At 40.3% G+C, this 22061-nt stretch overlaps 1 protein-coding gene across 3 annotated transcripts in view; it reads left to right on the forward strand.

The window, feature by feature from the left end:
- LOC147317709 (rho guanine nucleotide exchange factor 28-like) overlaps window positions 1-22061 on the forward strand; it is a 47215-nt gene that overhangs the window by 7243 nt on the left and 17911 nt on the right. The window contains exons 6-18 of one of the 3 annotated variants that reach the window (XM_086314978.1): window positions 211-397; window positions 3668-3851; window positions 4831-5032; window positions 5326-5401; window positions 6648-6694; window positions 7249-7342; window positions 15110-15231; window positions 15419-15801; window positions 17532-17706; window positions 18116-18227; window positions 18433-18513; window positions 19310-19352; window positions 21774-21863. In XM_086314978.1, coding sequence (XP_086171104.1) covers window positions 211-397; window positions 3668-3851; window positions 4831-5032; window positions 5326-5401; window positions 6648-6694; window positions 7249-7342; window positions 15110-15231; window positions 15419-15801; window positions 17532-17706; window positions 18116-18227; window positions 18433-18513; window positions 19310-19352; window positions 21774-21863 — 1796 coding nt within the window. The remainder of the gene's footprint in view (window positions 1-210; window positions 398-3667; window positions 3852-4830; window positions 5033-5325; window positions 5402-6647; window positions 6695-7248; window positions 7343-15109; window positions 15232-15418; window positions 15802-17531; window positions 17707-18115; window positions 18228-18432; window positions 18514-19309; window positions 19353-21773; window positions 21864-22061) is intronic. The other 2 variants (XM_086314979.1, XM_086314980.1) reach the window with 2 other exon arrangements.

Consider the following 22061-nt stretch of genomic DNA (forward strand, 5'->3'; position numbering starts at 1 on the left):
AAAAGTGTGCTTGTGGTAAAAATTACATGTTAATACAGTTTTTTCTTGTGCACGTGCTTTTTAGTTCATATATAATTGATAAGAATTCTACTGACATTTTTGTATTGGAATGGGAAACGCTCCAATACAAAGGCAGCAGTGAAAATAATGTTTTGTAGAGCTCTTCAGTTACACCTGATTGTATCTTATTCACAACTGGCACCCTTACAGGACCTCGCAGAGCACCTGGTAATCCATGGACATTGTCTGAACTCCACGGATCACAACGAGCTGAGCAGCCTCTTCAACCTGGGCCAGCAGAGCTCCCATTGGGCTATGGATCACCGAGTGGCCCTGGCTATGGCTAACCTCGATATCCCCCCAAACTGGAATGTACTCGGGAGCCACAGTGGAGACGGTGAGAGCTGCACTGTCTTATCTTGCAGAACAGGGATTCCTACACAGTTATGCTTATCAAAGACACATAAAATGCAGTTTTTATTTCATGAAAAAATGTATTTAAAAATACAAAAAATTGAAAATTCTTAAAATGGTACACTCTGTTTATCCAAACAAAGTTGTAGCTTGGAAAATGTCATGTTAGAGGGAGGGGTTTTAATTAAAGAGTGGATTTACAGACAAGGATAATATATTTAATTATGTACACGTTTATTCATACAAAAAAACAAAAAAGAGGACAGCTATAGATTAGAAATGTAGCTGACGGCCTTTGTCATAATGCATCACTCAGCACTGTCCTGGTAACTATACCAGGAGGTTGAACTCTTCAACTCTGCAACCCCTCTGCCCACCTTCTCCCCAGCCATTATTCCCATTTTCCATGCTCACCAGGCTGAAATCGGAAGTGAACATGGTCCAACGTGTTCCTCTGTTAAATTCATCAAAGCCAATTAAGCAGCATGTAATGTGGTTAATAGAGCCTTTCCATCTGGAAGTAGCCCTAGGCAGAGCTCAATAAATCTGAGCGAGCATGTGTTTGTGTGTTTGCGTGTGGCCTGTGTGTGTGCTGACCACCAAGTTTACTAGATGCCACCATCTGTTTGTATGATCTGAGTGTTTGTGTAGGGCCACCTACATAAATAACAAACTAGATTTAGCTGTAATATAGTTATGGCAGTCTGTTTCATTGCAACGTCTCTCTCTAAATGTCTGCAGTTAATTTGATAACACTGCTTATGACATCATTCTATTGCCGATGCTTAATACAGCTCAATGATCAATCCCCGAATCTCCTAAGTACTCACTGTTTGCATGCAGTGCTTTCAATAAAAATTTAAAAGCACTGGAACATCTTAACAAATCCTTGTTACTGTCACAAAGACAAAAGATGACACTGGAGGTAATCATGTTCTTCCTGAGAACATTTCTTAAACTGAGCATACTAGAAAAATTGTAGCGTTGTATTAACGTGCATTTCAATGCTCTGGACCTGCAAAATGCCAAAACGTCTGTCGTTGTTCACAGTTGCTGATGATCAGTTAATGAAGTGCATTTTATCAGTCACACCTGACTGTTACACACTCTCTTAGTTCTTATGGAAGCAACAAGTGTGGCCTTAGTCTTTCACAGGACTGCATGGAAAGCTGTTTGTTCTTCACATGGCTGTATTCATTATATTAAAAATAGAAGCTGCACAGTAGGAAGTCAGTACAGTCAGTAGTAGTCAGTGCAGCTTTCATGACATTTGCATTTTTATTTTTTCAGTATGTCTTCTGTCCACCCTACTTTTCAAATATGCACTAAATCCTGGCATGGATGCCAGTGTTGCACATTTTTGGAGAGAGATTCTGTCATTCTTTTTCAGCTGTTCTTTCTTAGGTTGTTTTGTTCTGCCTTTCTCTTCACATGTTATTATTGGATTTAGGTGGCAACACACTTGAGCAAGTCTTCAAAATCTTTACTGATTCAGTCATTGAACTTTGGATTTTTGTCAGAGGATAAAGCCTAGTACTCCTCTCCTGACAGGTTTCTGGAGATTAGGAGTCATTTTATTAGGAAGCATTCTGGTTAATTTTCAGACATTAATGGCTCCATCTATAAGTCATCTCCTGACATCTTTTGCACTCGCCACACTGTCACCTCTGTGCCTCATTATTTCAACTTTTCAATTCAAGTCAGTTTTATTTTTATATTGTATTTATAGCACCAATTCATAACAACAGTCAGCTCATGGTTCTTCTGTGTGTATTTACTCTGGTAGTCCTGGCCAAGTTCATGCTGCACCCAGTCAGAGCTGTAAAAATGTATCTCACCCAGTATTCGTCAGGCACCTTTTCATGTTCATTAGCAAAGTTTAATCTTGCAGCAATGTGCTGAACAGCAAGCCAGGACATTTTTTTTTCTTGGACTCTCTCCACAGAGGTTGTTATGCAATGTTCTTCATACTGAATGAGCTGTCACAAAAACTCAAGATTTCAATTGGTAAGCCTTATGCTAAGTACGAAGCGCTTCCTGTCTGTTTTATGAAGCTAGATTCTTCACATCATGCACCGTCTTTGGCATTATTTCAGGAGGAAGCTCACAGCAGCCTAATTAGTTGTACTGTGGCTCATTCTCATTACTTCTACAAGTATATAAAAACTGATATTTTTAGTTATTGTTTTTACTATTTCTTCTTTTAAAAGTATAAAATCTTGAAATAATTATTTTTTGTTTTACTTTCGCTGGTAATTTATTTCAGTGTGAACCCATGTAAATCCATGATGCACTTATGCATCGTGATAGAAACATCAAAGTATAAAAGGAAGAGAAAAACTAAACATGGGACCATTCTGATTCTTTTATAAAAACATTTTCTTTAGTTAGTATAACTGGAAGTCACAGGTGTATTCTCTTTATTTCTACTTTTGGGACTGAAGTTTCAGTTTAGTTTCTCTAAAGTATGTTTTATCCTCTGTAAAGGGAAATACCCTAGTTGTCAGCTTAGAAATATTGTGATTCTGAAAAGGTGATACAGTCCTGAATTATCTGAAGTTTAAGTGCTCTTGCACAGAGCTTGACTCATTTCTCATCATCCTGCGGGTATTTCTTAATCTTTACACAGCTACCCATTACAGTAAAAAGGGCAAACTGTATGGTATCACAATGTAAAAAAAAAAAAAAAAAAACTACCATTTTTATGATGAGATGACAATTTTAAGTGATACCAAGTGTTGCTTCTGTTATATTTGTATATTTTTCCTGCAATTTATTCTTTTCAGACAGCATTTGTAATTTATATCGGAGTTAACTAACGTACTTTAATGTAAACTTATTCTCTCTTTTAAGGTATAGTAATAAGATAAAAAAAAAACTTGTTAGAGAGTAAAATGTTTTTCGGCTGGAGCAGTTTTATCTGGTACAGATAGAAATCTTGTCGGACTGCATTAAATGGCAGACACAAATCTAAGAAGTCGTCACATTTGTAGACTGTCTGTTGTCACGATCTTGTTAAAAGGCTTCTGTTGCCTTAAAATAGGTCAGTGGACCAGAGGGATCCAGTGCTGTGTAAGAATAGAAATCAGTTAGTGACAGTTCAGATAGTTATCCTAATTAGACGGTTATCCAGATTTCTGACATGCTAGTTTCCTCCTGGTTAAGCAGTTGTCTTGGATCCCGCTGCATTCTTTCATGTCTTCAGAGATGTCATTTTTTAAAATTGTAATATATTTTTCTCCCTATTCTCCAGAGCACTGTCCCAGAGAGTCTCCCCTCCACCTAGCTGTTCGATGGGGTATGTGTCGACTTGCAGAGCTGTTGCTTTGCCAGCCTGGGGGTTTGATGGCTGTCAATCTGCCAAACGAAAATGGAGTCACGCCGCTGCAGCTGGCACAGACAGCAGGCAACACTGAACTGTTGGAGCTGCTCTCCAAGTAAGATTATAAACTTTAACGAGGTGCTTCCAGGAGAGACTCTGACAAATGAATGACTGTTTTGATAAAACATTGTGTATTCAGGGTAGAAGTTTCCTGTGCTCCTGTCAGGGCTCTGTGTGCAGGCGGATGGAGAGGAGGATCCAAATGCGAGACTCTGAGACTGAATTGAAACTGAGAACCTTAGCTTTATTGCTGGTGATAAAATTCTGAGGGTACGACGCGACACAGAGCATGGGAAAACACAGGGCTTATATACACAGGGTAGTAATGAGGGAATGGGCAACAGGAGGGAAACAAAGCTGGGAGAGATCAGGGCTAACGAGACAGGGGGGAACAAAGCTGCACACACTAACCTAAGACAACGACTTCCACAATAAAACAGGAAACACTACTAAAAGACACGGACAGAAAATAATACATGAAACCACAATTCCTAAAACATGGATAACAGAAACATGAAACTCTAATAATAAACATCATCATCATCACAACAAGAGAATGAGAAAACAAAACACCAAGATAACTGAAACACAAAGTACCAGAGAAACATGAAGAATAATCCATGATGCCAAAGTAAACGAAAACATAATGAACTCAATTGCTGGGTCCAACGGACCCAGAACCATGACAGCTCCACACTAAGGGAAAACTTTCCTTCAACTATATACACAACCCAGTTTTATGTTTGCTATTATCCTATCCATCCATTTCTAAATTTCCAAAATACTGTGATTATATTGAAGTGATGAAGTGCATTTTGTTATTATATGTCACCTGTTTGTGTTACCTGAAAACTCCACCTCTAACTGGATCCACACCCTTACAGGTTAATTTATTTTGCCTACAAGACCAGATCATATGCACTTAATGACAGTAAATGTGATATGCAATATGTTAAAGAAGTTTGGGAAAATAGTAAAAACAGTATTCGAAATATCAACCCTAATGCCTAATATTTTTTTCTGTTGTTTTGCAGCCCACCCAATCCACTAGCTACACCTCCCGCTGGTCTTTCCCAGGTGTGGGCAGACAGATCTCGCCTGCTTAGGTTCTGTCATGACATGGGGAACCTGACTCTGACTGTCAGACAAAACCTGAGGTGGAGCTCGGAGGAGAGCCGACATGCTGACATCCTGCTTCTCAGAGAGCGACTGAGAGATGAGGACTTCCTCAGAGGGGTGAGCAGAACAATATTATGATGGTCGTAAAGATTGTAAAGGTGATATTTGTAAACACAAGAATAAATTAGAAAAAGGTAGTTGATTACAATTATATAAAAGCAAAACAAAAAAAATTACAGATTAAGCTTTTGTTGAGGATGTTTTTTGTTTTTTTTGTTCAAGGTTCTTAAAGGTACTATTAAATTAAGGTTAGGTAGCAGGTGTGCAACTAACTAAACAGAAAAATCAAAACCCATAAATACAATACTTTCTCGAATCTTTTGATTTAAATGCTGCTTTTTCTCCTACAGATCAAAGCACTAAGGAGGGAGCGGGTGGAGACGATCTTAGGGAAGGAAGAACTAGTGGATGATCCTGCAGACAGTGGTATCATACACATTCAATCTGTCTGATTTGTGGGATTTGGAGGCCTGATTAAACTAAACCATGCAGTCTTAGCTCTCCTCTTTCATGTTGAGATGATTTGCTATTTTTCACTGTATTGAATCTACACACTGTGGTGTCATGCAGACTTCAGTAGAAATTGACTGCCCTCATCTGGGCTTTGTGGGTACTGCAAAGATATGGCAAAAAACAAGTCAACTGTATGAAGGTGGTGGTTTGTCATTTCTTTGCTGAATAGATGATCAATCGTTAGTCAGTTATCAGGGAAATAATTAAAAACAATAACAACAGTCTACTTCAAAACTTTCTGCTTAAAAGTATTTCTTATCAAACATAATCATTTAAAAAACAAGGTAGTTGAAGATATTTTGTTTATAAAATAAAATGTGGGAAGTTTTGGGCAAGTCTGCTTAATCATTCCTTCCAGTGGTAGATTTGGATAAAGAGTAGAGGATGGATTTACTACTTCATCAAGCAGATATAAAGGAAGCTCAGTAAAATAAAGAGTCCTTCAAATCTGATGTAGGCCTTGTTTTTAAATGTGGATATTTAAGGATATTTAAATAGATGAATAAAAACTTTGACCTGTTCCTGGTGCTACAGGAAAACTCAGCATGGCATAAAAATTCTTATAAAAATTCCCTACATGAGGCCTGTGGACATTAAGTAGGGAATTTTAAAGCAGTTTACCCACTAGTATTTGGCATATTCCACTGAGATCCCAAGCCACATCACTAGTGTGATTGACAGTATCTTTGACAGTATCTGAGCTAGTTTTGTTTTTATTTTTGAAATATTTCATCCTTCTCTTTTTTGTCCCTCTGTCTTTGTCTCTCAAGCTCTGGCACTACTTTTTCTCTTCTCTCTGAAACTCTGTTCCAGCCTATCTATCTTTTATGGGCCACTTCTGCTACATATCCTGCCTTCATTTTTCAACATCACCCAAAGCCACTAATCAAACCACCCAAACACTAATTTCCATGTATTTCTGCCTTGTTACTGGTAAGCCATCATACACCGTGCCCTTTGATCTAGGATGAACATGGTAATTAAATGAAAATGGAGATCAAGGCCACACAGTAAAAATAAATAAATCCCCCAGGTTTATGAAAAGAAAACAAAAACCTGCGTTTACGTGGGATCATTAAAAACTGGCAAGCATCTGTGCTTACTTGTGTTTCTTTTGAAGTTTGATGGCTGTGTCTGAAAATGTTGTCTTTTTTTTCAGCACTGTATCCTGACATAAATGGAGAAAACTCTGCCGTTGAAGAGAATGTAAGTATTTAACGCACGGCAGTAAAACATTTTTATAAGGATTCACATGCGTACAAGTCTATGGATTACAATATGATCTGAATATTCTTGACAAATTCCGTGCAACAAGAGGCGTTCCTTCCAATTTTCCTGAATATGTTATTACAGGTGGCATTTTAAACACACTTATTCACTTTCCATGAACATCTGTACCAGCTAGTGGCAAGCACTGCTACAATAACTGTGGAGCATTGTCTGCTTCTCAATGCTCCACAGTTGTTGTTTGTTTTTTTTCACTCTTATTGTCAAGGTGCTGGATTTGGCACCTTGCACACACCACTGAATAGCTGACTTTGTGAGCGGTCAAGTGTGTGTTTCGTGTTTTGAGAGGTGTGGTGTGTGCACATGATTCTTGTCATCCAGTAGGAACAGTTTAATGTGTTACAGATGGTTAACTAATTGATCTGTCTCACACACCTAGGCACTCGCCAAACACTGGTGTTTTTTTACTTAGTTCTACTCGTTTTTTTCGGTTTTTGTGGTATGCTGGAAATGTGCATGCTGTTTCGTTAAAGGTTCCCAGTTTCTACTCCGAAGTATACGAGGAGCCGCTGATGTTCTGTCTGAATGAGGAGGACGAAGAAGACGAGCCTTCACAGTCTGACTCTGGTAAGATTTTCTTTCAAAGTAATTTTGTTTTTTTAGAAGTCCGTTTTTAGCTGTGGTTTTAATTGTAGAGTTTGTGGTACATCAACTTTTGTGCAGACGGGAATCGATCACTGTTGTTTTAGGTGCTGTTATGTTCATAGGAAGTTATCCAAGTAGCTTCAAATTATTGAGTGAGTTCAAACTGCAGGAAACATTTCCTTTCCTGAACAGAACTTGGAACTCTAACCATCATCTATGGCTGCCGACTGTCCCCGCTGACTATAGGATCACATTTCAGGCCCCTGGCTTGTCTTGCCCCCCTCTCCCTGAAGTTTTTTTAGTCGTGTCACTCTGTGTTTACAGTTATTGTTGAACCGAGCAGGATTTTTTTCTTTTTTCTTTTTTAATGAACACTTCATCCTGAGTCATCCTGCTTCTGCCAGTAGTGACAGGAGACCAGAAACAAACCAAGCCAATTCCTGACTAAATGGCTGAAGGTGGCTTCACTCTGATGTACTCCTGGATTGCAAGAGGAAGGATTTGAGAGTGGGAACATCCTGTGGGTTAATAATTGGCTGGTATTACTGCAGACCAGACTGATGCCTCAGTGTAAGAATGCTGTGGTGACAAGCCGAGGCTTCAGACTTTATAACACTTGGCACTGAACATCTGTAATCTTAGCATCCTGTGGTGAGTGTAGTTTTTCATGCTAAATGGTTAAGCCATTTTGTCCTCTGTGTGCATGTTTCTCTGTGTTTGTTAGCTGAGTGGAAGCTCTTCATCATTTTCGTGTAGCCTGTGATGTCTGCCTCCCTCTGCCCTCTTTTGACCCCTTAAATCACCTTCTGTGGCTCAGATCAAATAATATTGGTCACTTGAATGATGTTTTGCACAAGTTTCCCCTCAGTGGGTTATGTTTGAATGAACACAGCTCAGACTGGAAATGACTCAGGTTTCATACATGCCATTCTTCTGGGATAAAGGTGCTCATTTGACCCTTAAAGAATTTAAATTCTTCAGTAAACATTCCAGGCCTGTCAGGTATCGTGAGTGGCTAGAAGGTTTTTACATTTTTTAGTGAAGTAGTGAAGCTTATATTGTGATTCTGGTCTGTTTGTTAACACTAACAATATGGCTGCATACGTTGAGCGAATGCGTCATCGAGTACACAGACAGAACTTGTGTATCCAGCGCTTCAGCTAGGGATGAGGAATTTCGAATGTAGCTGTCATCTTTCCCCTATCTTCTTGATGTCATCTTTCCTGTCTCCATTTCAGATTACTGTAACTTATTTGACATGACTGTATGTACATAGAAAACTTTTTTTTTTTTTTAAGGTTTTACTCTTTTCAAGATTCATATGATAATTTGGATTTTTTTGAGAGGGATAAAGGACTGTTTGTCTTCTTCAGTCACACATTCTCCCATCTCTGCCTTCCTAATGCCCCCGATATTTAAATACCCCACCCAAAACACACTCTTGCACCCAAATGCCTACATACAGACAAATACACATACCATTCCCCATCACATCCTTCCAGGTCAGCATTTTAATGTGAGTTTAGCGAACAAATAGCAAAGGCCACTTCATCCCGAGGAGCGCTGCTCTCCTCCACAGTTGAGGAGAGGGAAGAAGTTTCTGTGTGCGTGTGTGTTCACTTGTGTATTTGATTGGAAGAATTCAGTAGGGAAGAGTGCTCTGAGTGGGACAGGGGTATAGGGAAGTAAAAAGGGGGTGTTTGTGGTTGAATGGGGGTTGCCAGGGCTTTGCTGAATGCAGTTTTCCAGCAGCTTGTTGAGATCTCCAGGGAAAGGAGAGCAGAGGAGTGTTAAAGCAGTGTGTGTTTATGTGTGTGTGTGTAATAGGGGGGAAACTGTGAGAGAAAGGGATTTATGATATGGATAGTTTGGCAGGGTGTCAACAAACGATAAGTGCAGCACCAGGAGCGCAGAGAAGAGTCTGCGACCCCGACTGTGGGATCTAATTGGAGAATGGAAAAAAGGATTAAACCTCACACAGACCCCACAAAGGCAGCATTAATGTTCACTAGCCCGGTGCCAACACCCTCCATCACCCCTCCCCATGCACATACACAGAAACTTTCTATAGTCACAGTGTACCTCTTTTTCTACTCTTCGCGTATATTCTGCCTGCAAAACCCATCTCATCTCCTTTTTCTCTCTCTGTTTTTCACATTCCTTCATTTATGTGCATTTGTAAACCCATGCTTGACCTCTTTTCACAGTGCCATTGTCCAGTTTGTCTTGTAAATCCTCTTTACCATCCTTTTTGCTGATCTTCACTTGTATCTGTGCTGATGCAATTGGAGCACTGTACTCCTGCAGTTTGGCAAGAGGAGGAAACATGGATGAAGAAAACAGCAGCAGCTCTCTGTGCTGTCTCCATGGAGAAGCTGCTAACCTGGCAGTCCCTCCTCCCCTCTCAGCTGGGCTTTGACATGCTAAAATATAGAGAACGAGAGAATGGAGTGATTGAGAAGGACTCTCTTCAGATGGCATTAGGCATATTTGGGATGAATTGCCAGTGCTTTTAACTGGGTAGTGTTCAGCTATGCAGCCTGGTATCTCTCCGAGACAGTTATGGACTCACAGGGTTAATGATTTCTATCATGTCTGAGACTCACTTTCAATAAGCAGTCTGGCTTCATGTTTCTCTTCGCTGCCGGTTCTAAAGTCATTCCTATATTTGACTGTTTCTCTCCCTTCCTCAGTCCCTCCTTTCAGCTGTCAATACCCTCCTCCCTCTGTTGCTGTCAGCATGTGTATATCTCGCTCCCTCTTTCTCATGACCGTGTGTGGTATATGAGCAAAGAAGGCAGAGACTGACTTAGTTACCTAAAAGTTTGCTCAGATGTAAGAAGAGCAGACAGAGAGGAAACTCAAAAAGAAAGAGTTCAGCCCCGGCTCTGCTGGACAGTTGGTTGAGAGCTGTGGAGGGGGAAGGGGAGTAGTTTAGGGGGAGGGGTGGTTGGGGGAGACAGAGGGGAACATGCTGGCTCACTCCTGAAGTGTCAGAGTGTCTGCAGCAGGGCTCCGGGAAAAAAAAGGAGAGTGAGTGCTACAGCTAGTCCGCAGTCTGTTCAGCCATGTGGGAATAGACGTAACTGCTCATTTATTCATCACACACATCGAACTGTTCGGATGAAGATTTTCTATAAGATCGTAACTCATGGACTCTGATTCCGACTGCCCTTTCAACTACTCCTGGCCTTCTTTTCCCAAGATGAGGATGCGCCGGAAGATGGGGAAAAAAGGTAACGCAGCATTAAAAACCATATTTAAAAGTAGTTTTGCTATTCTGTCGCTTTGACAGGTATAGTTCTGCGAGTGTCCACAAATCTTAATTCACTTTTCACTTCACTGTCATTGACGTCCTTAAAACACATTTCTGACATGTTGATGTCTGCAGTGTTTGACAGACACAAAAAAGATTTGGAAAAACATGTGGAATCATTTTTAAGTGAAAAAATGTTAACTTTTTAAACACAGATTAGGCAGCTCTTCTGGCAAACTCAGGACTTAACTTCTAAATGCCCTGTTGGCAGGCATGTTTCACCATTCACTGTGGAACAATAAAGTTAAAATTAGACTTTTCCCATTACACACTCTTACTCACAGACATCCACTGCAGCACCGAGTCTGTCAGAGAGAGCTAACTGCATGTTTACCAGTGATGTAACCTGATACCTGACAGTATGTTGGGGAATGTCAGATGTCCACTCGAGGCTGATTGAGTGGTTTGGGGCTTTCGCCATCTTCAAACTGTTGTGTGCATCTAAACCCTGCTGAGAAGTCGTGGCCTCATGTGACTGCTAGGTTGCAGTGCAAATGGGAGGCCCACTGTTTAATATGTGCGGTCATATCCCTAGCCTCAGGGAACTGCACTTGATAGCTCTAATTGGTTGTTTAGGTGTCAGTGAAAGAGTGACTGTGATTGAATTGAGTATTGGTTTATTATCAGGCACGGAACCAAAATCTGGTTAATACTTCATCCTGGCATAAAAATTTGTTATTTCATTGTTAGTCATGGGAGAGTTAAATTAAATGCTAAAAATAGTGCATGATTAAACCAGAGTGGTTAAACAGTCCGTTGCTTATGTACAAGTGATTCTGTGTTTGTTGGGAGAAGCGAGAAAGAGAGAGGGAGTTAGGATCAGAGAGACAGACACGGGGAAAGATTATGTTACTGCCACGGCTGTGTCATGGCTCAGCTCCAGTTGTCTTTTCCTCATCTTTCACCATAAACCTCTGCAAGATTATCTATGTTATTGCTTTGTAATTGTGATTGACACAGGCTAGCTTTATACACACTGCTGGCCCATGCTCTCTCAATGAGGAACAGAAACGGTGGCACTGCATCAACTTTTTGAACTGAACTGCTTCTACTCGATTTCGACTTTCTTTTTTTTCTGGTCTAACAATACACCTGCAAAGTGAAATGTGATTTCAGGTGCGCACAGGCAGACGTTTATTTCTTTGCTCTGAGAGTTGCACGGCTCGTTCTGGCTTCACCTTTTCCTGTAAATACAATGGGCCTGTGATGCTTGGATTGGGATGTTTGACCACAGGTGTCATAACTCAGAGTGGTTTTGTGGATGTTGGTGGACAATTGTTCTAATGATTTAAAAGTCCCGAACACTAAAGTTAAATAAATGCCTCCCCTATTTTTATAAGGTAATAAGACCTCCTGTTGTGATTCTTTGAGACTTGGCTTGTTATTTTACTTTCAGCTCTCATCAAAGTGACAGCTGTTTAGTGTGGTCCTTGTAAAGCAAGTTACATCATAAAAGAAGGAACAGCATGAACAAATAATCCATTTATAATTATAATAAGCAAGCCTAGGTGTTTATACGATTAATCATTGTTATTGTATGTTTATCTTGAATTTTATGTTTTGCCCTACAGCTTCTAAAAGGAGTGAACCTTGAGAAAGAAGCCTTGTGGCTGCGCTGCCTCCCCCTCCTCTTCATCCTGCCTACCTCGGTCTCCCTCTCCCAGGGGTGTGCATGGGTTGAAGGGTCACTCTCTGTGTTTAACTGCCCTGGTCTGGAAACCTGGCACTGACTGCTGTCTTTGTCTGTTTTGCTATAGAGTCTCTCTCAGTCTCTGTTTTTCTCGCTGCTGCTACTTTAGGCATTGCTACTGTATACGGTTGCTTCTCACTAAGGGACATGCTCTGAATATCACATCACTTCAGCTTTACTTTTAGCGAGCAGAAATCCTACATAAATAGATCCGCATACTGCTCTGCTTTTCTTTAAAAAAAAACATCCCCTTTCAAGTCACAGCTGATTGACTGCTTACTCTGCCTCGGGAATAAAGACAGCTTTTCCAGCAGGATGAATTACTTTTTGCTTTTGTAACTTGTTGGCAATATGAACACCCTGCTTCTGTTATTCCCCCAGTTAACTAATGTTAAACACAGATCACACTGCCCGACAGTAATGTTCACTGAGCCAGAATTTATGGGTCAGAGGTGTGTGAATGATTGAGGCCACAGCAGCCAGCTGTGGCTTTGGACCCTGCCCAGAGCCTGAACTATTAGGTCTGTCTGTCAAGTCCCTAAAGTAGGTTTATATGAAATTATATCTGCTTTCAAACAGCAGTTTGACCCACATCCAGAATCTAACCCCATTCTGTGGATTTGATGTTGGACTAAAACGAATCCTTTTCTACATAGCAGAAAGTTTTATGTGACTTTGCGCAGGTACAGTGAATTTGGTTTGAGGTTCATATACAGTATAATTTCTTCAGGTGAAACTAAGAGAATCCAGACATTTTTAACAATGGAGAATCAGGTTGTAAAAATGTAAGAATTTCGCTGAGAGATATAAAAACTTTGGCTGTCCTGGAGTGATGTGCAGTCGTCTCTGTATATGCTGCAGTACTTAAACTTCGGTTAATTCGTTTATGTTTAACATGGATGTAATGGGAATCATCTGGTGTCCTCATCAGTGTTAGCTCAGCTCCCTCTTGCCTCTCATATTTATCTAACTTGCAGCATATAGGAAGCACAGCCAGTTTCTTCTTTGATTTATTCACTGTTACAGTTGCTGAATGCCTTTTTTATTATTATTCTGCAGTGCTGGCAGCTTGGACACAATGGATAAACTATTGATTTACTTTAAAAGAAGAATGTTGAGTCTTGCTTTAGTAACTGCTTGATGAGCTGAGATTTAAAACAGCAGTGCCAAAGACACTGTTGGAGGCAAAGCTCGGTCACGGCAAGGTGAGAATGTCATTATTAGCTTAATAATGTAACTGTGCTAATGAGACCTCCTCTTCTGGTTACTACGACCAGAAATGCACCAGCTGCTGGTGTGATTAGATTTTTCTGTTGAATCTTCAGCTTAATGTAAATTCCTCTACAAGTTTTCTTTCTTCAGACTGATGACTTTTTTTCTTTTGTTAACAAGTAATGTAATGTAATGGTGGTAGTTTCGCAGTTCAAGTAATCATAAATTGACTTACTTTGGCGATTAACCAATCATTTTACTGTACGTCCCATTTTCACTTTGATGCTTTGAAATCAAAAAAGGCAATCGCTGAAACATTTGTGCTCTTTTTGTCCTGTTCCTGCTACTTGTGCACATGTGTAGTTCACCTAGCGAGATGGCATAGAAAAGAGAAACCTTCACTTTGAGGAAGTTAACAGAAAGTAAAACAATAATCTTGTAGCTTGTTAAGCATTTTACTTTTAAAAGTAATATTACCTAACACTGGCAGAAACACACATTTTGCTGATGGTTATCTAGTAGCAGTAAAAAAAACTATATTAAAAAAAGTAAAGTCAGTGTACCTGGTTAGTGTTTAATAGAGATTTTTTATGAGCAGTCAGAATTCGCAAGTAAGTTTGAAAATAATTGTTACTGTGGTTATTTTTCACATTAAAAGCAGCAGCTGACTATTCAGTCTCACCTGATTTCTAGCTGTTTTATAGCTTTTGAGCATTTTTATCTGATGCTAACCATTTTATATACATTTTTTTTGTGTGTAAAAAATTATGATTTTATGACCTATGTGTTTATTTTGCTGCCAGTATCATTTTAAGTTGCATTTTAATAGTACTCTATAAATAATGACTATTTTATTGTTGTTGTTATTAGTAAAAAACTAGTTTGTATAGAGCATTTAAACTTTCTTAAAAGATAATATGCCCATTAGTGTCTTACCAAAGGTTTATTGTTATGTGTAGTATTACTGGTAACTTTTACTTTCTTTATTTATGTGAATTGGTTATTTTCAAACCTGAAATACTTCATAAGAAACTGAGTTGTGGAGAGTGTGTGTGCTTTATACAGAGCAACATCCCAGAGGGAGCTTTGCGTGTTTTGAGAGCAGGAGTGTTTTTCCCCGTTTAACAGTAAAACCAGGCTGCTGCTCACAGTGGCTCTTCTGTGTTGAAAGGATTCCTCTCAATGCTACTGTGTGCTCACCAGGAGTTATTTCCACTCACCCACTGCATCGAAGGCAGGGTGGAGAAGAAACAAGCCTACAGATGTGTACTCTCGACTCCGTGCACGCCCTTTCACGCGTGTGTGCAAAGAGCCATTCAGATAGAGGCACACACATGCACACACACATACATGCACACACTCATACACACACAAACGCATACAGAGACTCTTAGTCCTGAACAATGACAAGCAACTGCCCAGGATGTCTATGTCACTTCCCGTGTTTGTGAGAAGTTATTTGGTGTTGCTGTGGAAACTAAATGTAATATTGAAAAATCCCGGCTCTCTGTGCATTCTTCTCTCTCTGTAGAGAAAAGCCAGTCCATAAGGGAGAGCCAGGCCTCGTCTCCAACACTGGCTGCAGCTGCCAGACTGTCAGCGATGATACACGGCAAAGACCAAGTGTATGCCAACGCCATGCTGGTGGATCAGGTGAGTTGCTCAAGTTTTTCTATACAGTGTCATTAGGTAAAATGCAGTTTACGACAGGGATATAATTTAGAACAGCGCATGAACAACAGACTTTGCTCATAAGATGTGAATCGTTTCACTGGATGAGCTGCAAATCATCTGGTGGAACAGTTTGGGGTCTCATTGCATTCTCACTTTTCTTTTCCAGGTGGACGATGCTGACATTAAATACCGCTCTCCAGGGGAAGAGGAGGTCAGCCCTGCATCTCATGCTGACAGCTCCAGCTGGGATTCGTTCTCTGTGACTCCCCCTAATTCAGGGAACTGCTCCCAGAGCCGGTGCCTATCGTCACCCCACAACAGGCTGAGGGGAATCCAAGGTTCTGGCCTGGAGAACCACAGAGAGCAGTCCCCTCTTGTCTCCCCCCCCTGTCCTTTCGCTTCCTCCCCATCTTTTCCTTCCTCGCCCCTGGCTTCCGCCCTCCGTTTGTTTGAGGAAGCACACAAGCGTCAGCCGCAGACAGGCTTGCCACGCTCTCCTTCTTTGAGTCGTAGAGGATGCAGCTTCACAGAGGCAAGCCGAGGCCTGAGGTAGGACACAATTGCAGTTATTCTTGAAAAGGTTTAGACTATTTCTTCTATTGAGATTATGTTAAAGATCACTCCGACCCACTTCAGAATCAGATCAGAATCAGAATCAGAAAGGGTTTTATTGCCAAATGTTGAGCAGGTTTACAACATTAGGAAATTGCTGCAGTGCTTCAGTGCAGACATACTGTCATAAATTACGCTAAAATAGACATGAAAATAAAGATAAGAATAAGAATTAAAAGTGCTAAGTAGATCGATATATACATGAGTGCAGGTGGTGATCAGTGCCAAACATGGAATGATGCAGTGAACACAGCATAGGGTCATGTGTTAGTGGTGGGAACAGTCATACGGTTATTGTTCATGTGTCCAACAGCAGAGGGGAAGAAACTGTTCTTATGGCGAGAGGTTCTGGTGCGAATGGACCGGAGCCTCCTGCCTGAGGGGAGCAGGTCAAACAGACTGTGTGTTGTGAAGTGTGTTGTGGGGTTTTGTTGACTTGGATGATAAGCAGTCTTCCATTTAATCCATACAAAGACAGCAGACTCCAGTTTGCTTGGAATTTCAGCAAGATAATTTTTTTCCCCTGCATTGTTTTAAGTGAAGGTGTGGAAAGCGGCAGGAAGCATGCTGAAGTTGCTGAACATTGCTTCATTTTTCTTAGCAATGCAGAGTCTGGCAAAAGAACTGTCAACATCAATGTTTGATTTGAACATAATGGACTCCTCCCGCACCCAAATTTTTCTTCACCTACTGCCACCTACCTGTCAGCTGCCTCCGGCATCCCACAAGCTAACTAAGTCTGCGGATGCCATAAACAGCAGCGCCATAAAAGTAAAGGACTCCTTCATTCAGACTCAATATCCCCACTTCCCTCGGAATGCTGGAGGTGGGAATTGAAGGTCTCTTGGAATGGAAGAATGAGAATCCAGATACAGGTTTTCTTGTGTCTGTAATGATTTTTTTGTGAAGAGTGGCTCGAGCCTTAGAGATAGGGTGAGAAGTTCAGTCATTTGGCAGGGAATCAGAGTAGAACCACTAGTCCTCCACGTCTGATTAGGATGAGGTGTTCCAGGCATGTCGTACTGAAATGAAGCCCCAAGGTAGACTCAGGACACGCTGCAGAGATTATGTCTCTTGGCTGGCCTGGGAACACTCCTTGGGTTTCTGTGGATGAGAGCTGTAGGAGATGGTTGGGGAAAGAGAGCGCTGGGCTTCACTGCTTAAGCCGCTGCCCTGCAACCCATCCCTGGATAAGTGGTAGAAAATCCATGGTTGATGGGCTGATTCACAGGTCATGAGGTCCATCTGCAAAATATTACAGCTCATCAGGATCCAGTGTGTTATTTTGTGGAATGCTGCAGTTTAGAATTAAAACTTGCCCTTCCTACTTGAGCTTCTGAGCAGCTGGTGATGTTATGGTCCTTGCACACTTTATTATTAGTATTTCAATGAGAATAGGTGTTGTTATGGTTCTGCACATTTTTCTGGTTTATGATAGGTGTCGGAATACAGTTTGTCTCCAACTATATTCTGCAAATGTGAATGTGTGATGCCAAGAGTTACACTGTCAGTAGGATTTTTAAGTAAATCTTTATAGCCAGTTTTATTTTGTTCTTAACATAATGTGGAGTAAAGTATTAACAGTCAGTCACTTTTAGCGAATGACAGGACCTTAACCTAGACACCTGTGTGTTTAAATCCGTGTGTGTGTGTATGATTGTGCACAGCCCTAGTCTAGAGTGTGACAGTGGAGAGGAGGACATACTGGGACATTCCTACCCATCCTCATCTATAAGGCAACAGTCCACTCTGCGCTCTAGCTCAGGAGAAGAGAGAGACTCTTTTGACGCTTCTCCAGATTTCAGTCGTGCGCAATCCGACATCACGCACAAATCAACCAAGGTATACCCCTTCCCTTCTGGTTCACAAAACATTATCATAAGCTTGTATAAACTATGAATTAAAAATGTGTCTTATTAAGTCACCATAATATCCTCGACACAGTTTTTGTTCCATTTGAATATTTTCCTTGATTGTCTTCTCTTTTTTTTTAATTAATCATCAATTTTTCAGTAGGAAAAAATGAAAAACCCATGTCATACAGTGTATGCTAAGCATTACAAAAGAGACAGCTTTGCCTTACAATCTTTAGTAAATAAGCCCAGACTATAAACAGCTCAATAACATGGACGAAAGGGCAGAGTCTATTGGTCTGTTTGTCCTGCAGGTTTCTGATGCACTCTGATTTTGCTGTTCACAGGATTGAATCTGTGAACTTCTAATTACTGTTGTGATTTGTTTTCTCACCTAGAGCCCAGAGGAGGCTGAGGTCCGTCTTCGCTCCTACTCCTACTCCTCCCCTAAAGCAAAGCCGTCACGGCCACTGCTAAACCGCGATGCAACAATCACTGATTTGGAAGAAGGTGAGTGAACTTTGCCCCCTTTGCCCCGATAGTTCCCAAGAGGCAGCTGAATGGACAAATGTGCCACATGTTCAACAGTGGGAAGACCAGACAGGTGTCAGAAATCAGCTGAAGCTCCATGAAGTATATCTGTGTCAGCTTTGCTTCAGAATAGATCTGCTTGTGAGGGTGTTTGTAAGTAAAGGTCATGCTTTATCCTGTGTAGATGGAGCATTCAACAGCAGCGGTTGTTCTCTACTTCAGGCTTTATCTCTTTCTAAATCCCTATCTCGTCTCAACCAAGTTAGTAAGTACAAGAAAGACGTCGAGCAACAGCTTGAATACTACGGGCTGGTCGGAAAAAAGCATTTCAGTCTCTTTCTGGTGAACCATGGGGCAGGGCTGCACAATTAAAATTCATATCTGGTATCTATAAACTTTTTTATGACACACTGTAAAAAGTATATTTATGCAAAGCTGAAAACCCTGCAAGAGGAACTCGTGAGAAGCAAAATCATTTTACTACACTTTGTGTTGTAAAAGGATTTTTCCAGATATTTTCACACAAACAAAAAACATGTTTGTCATTGTTGCATAAATTGTGCAGCTCTGCATCTTCTGTGGGATTTAATTTTTGGTACACTTACATGCACAGTTTTCTCTAAAACTAATTAAGATTTTTTTTTTGTAATAAAATAGTAGTTCTCCTGCCTTATAGAAAAAATGACTGAGCAAAAGAGGACTGGGGCATTGGAAGAATGAAGATCTCCTTTAGATCATCTAATAGCAGAATTGTTCCTGTCCTGAAGCTTTTGTTATTCTTCCATTTGGGTACATGTTGCGTTTCTCCTCTTTGTTTTTTTTCCTTTTTCCATCGTTGCTATCATCTGGTTTTTCGAGGCAAGACTTGCTGCTGTGTTTGTTCTTTCTCTGTAGGGGTTTGCTGGCTCCAGACTCTTTCCATGATCTCTATATTAGTTTCTGACTCAATTTTAAATGGGGAAGATTTTTTAACCCTCTCTGCTGATTCACTTTGGATCTATGCACCGTATTGACATCTATGTCTGGCATACTGATATGCTTGTCCTTGTTGTCGATTACAGAGCAGAGAACATTCAACTTGACTGAGACGCCCAGAGAAAAGAGGTAAAGCCAGTGTGTCATTTCATGAGCTCAGGCAAGAACCACTCAACTGTGTAGGGTCCTGCTCAGAGGTTCCTCCCTTTTTAGGCAACAGTGCTGACCAGTGATTAGTGATTGGTTTACATGGGGGTCTGTGTGTGTGTGTGTGTGTATGTGTATGTGTTTTCCTAGATTTAAACCTGTGGTTGGTGTCTAAGTGCACAGGATGTGACATGCTTCCTGTTGTGAGGCTGGGGCCAGCATATTCTCTGATTACAACCTCAAAATAACCCTGAGCAAACAGTAAAACTCGGGGCTTTCTTGTATGTCAGACCTCACAAACATTTTGCAAAATTCTAGGCCACATCAGTGATGTTGAAAGGGAAGCATGCACATACTGTAGTATTTATCTTGGATAGAGATTTTAACAGTTACTATGAATTAACATTTGCTTAACATTCCTGCTCTGTAACGCAGGGATTCCCAACCATTGTGTACAAGTGCTTCCCGGGGTAGCTAATCAAAGCTAAACAGCATGCAGAGCCAAAATACATGCAGAACTGATTAAAATAGATTTTAATCATTTATCTCAACAAGAAGTGAAAAGTGGTTAAAGTACAGTCATGTGAAAAAGACTATGCAGTCTTCTGTAAAACGGAGTACATCCCATGTGCATTCTTTAGCAGCAGTAACTTGAAGTGATAATTTTCTCTATGACTTTAGCAGTTTTTCGCATTGTTGCAGAGGAATCTTGACCTATTGAAGTTTGCAGTTATTTGTTTATGCACAGTTTTCTTAAGGTTCCACTTCAGCATTTCTTTGGAGTTGAAGTCTGGACTTTGACAGGGCCGTTGCAACACCTTGATTCTTTTCCTTTTCAGCAATCCTTTTTGTATATTAGCTGCTCTGCTTGGAATCACTGGGTCTCATTTACTAATATTTGTGTGGAAACTGTTACCCTGCACAAATAATTAGTTCCCACGCAAAAGTACTGTCACTTTAAAATGTATAATTTGGGTTTTTAGTTTCTCTGATCATTGCACAGCCTGACTTTGGGGAGAATTTGCTGAAGATTGTGACATTGTGTTGTGAGACACCTGACAAAACTTCTTTTATAGAGATGGTCACACTTGCTGATGATCAGTCCAACCAGGTCCTGCACTATTTGATCATAAGTAGCTGCACATGGCTGCTGCTTCTTCTTAATTTCTATGGAAGTATTAAGGATATAGTCTAAGGAGTTTGGGGAAAAAAATTAACTGGACTTTTTCACTTCAAATTCTTGCAAGGATGTACTCGCACTCAGTATTCTGCATAGACTTGTTTGGAAACCTTCTTTTTGACGTGACTGTAGCTTGATTTTAAAACAGGTAGCTGAAAATATGGCTGTTACAGTTTAAATCAGTAGCTAAAAAGCTCAAAATGATATCTAAACATAACTAGAAAGCAGATGAAAAAGTGAGCTAAAATTATGAATAAAGGGTTGAAAATTATTAGCTAAAAGTGTTGTCAGCTATATAAATTGTTTGCTAACAGTTTAAATAAATAGCCGAGATTATAAGATAGGCTCTTGGATAAATAAACACAATGAATAAACATTTGAAACTGGTCACTAAACATAATGGATAGCAGTTAAATGAAGTAGCTGCTATTTAAAGTAAATAGTTGAAATGGTACGCCGGTAGTTATGGAAAAATGGTTGAGATAGTTTGCTAATCTAGCCTACTAGTCCTCGTGATCCCATGTGATAGAAAATGTCCCTGGCTTATGTATGCCTGAATGGAAGCTGAATGGGGTTAAGGTAATTGATAAGCTAAAAGTAGTCCTGGTCCAGGTTAAACTGAGGTCAAATGAACACATTTATACGTGGTGCTGATGAGGGGCTCTTGTGTCCATCTGACAGGGCAGAAAAAAGGTTGGGGACCACTGTAGTAACATTGCTTGTTTTGATTTCATTTAAGAAATGCTTCTATCCATATCCATTTTATCATCATTTCATCTCATTGCCTCATAAATTCATCATGTGCTAATATATTTTGTTTTCTAACAACCATTGCTAACAGAGGAAACACTGTAGAAGATCATATTAGGCAATCAAATTATATTACACCGTTAGATTATTGTATTAGGATAAATTACATTTATATAACCACACCAACCTGATTAGACTCACCAACTGTTTTTGTCCTTTACGATATCAGAATCCATCTGATTTAACTACCACTGCCCAAAAAGCGCTGGTTAATATTTAAATGTTCAACTAAAAATAGCAGATAATACAAACACCAGTGTAACTCTTCATTGCAAAACCTGTAATTATCTTAATTTTCCATTCCCACACTGTTCTAGGAATGACTTGTAGACTTTAGAATATTATTGGCATTTTGAGTTACCTGATGAGAAGAGACACAACAACTTGGCCTGAGGTGCTTTATATCCATGCAGGGTTTTGGGTTTCCGTAAGCGGGCCCAGTCAGCAGAGGAGGAGAGCAGCGCACCACTCGAACACCTCACCCTCACAGAGTTCCTCAAAGAGTATGTTATTCACCTAAATGGCCTCACATGTGCATGTGTGGCTTAAGTCATTTTAACCCCGCTGTGCGACCGTTCCCAAGCTCATCCATTAACCATGTAGGTTTTTTCCCAGCTGCATCTGATGATGTAGGAATCTGCAGAAGCAGATTATATTAACACTTCTTATGACGGGTGGCTGCTGTAGGTTTGATGTGATAA

This window comes from Aulonocara sp. 'chitande type north' Nkhata Bay, linkage group LG12 (assembly GCF_057382095.1).
Source record: "Aulonocara sp. 'chitande type north' Nkhata Bay isolate Kocher_YH1m ecotype deep benthic linkage group LG12, A_spYH_male_GT1.1, whole genome shotgun sequence".
In the NCBI taxonomy this organism is placed as follows: Eukaryota; Metazoa; Chordata; class Actinopteri; order Cichliformes; family Cichlidae; genus Aulonocara; species Aulonocara sp. 'chitande type north' Nkhata Bay.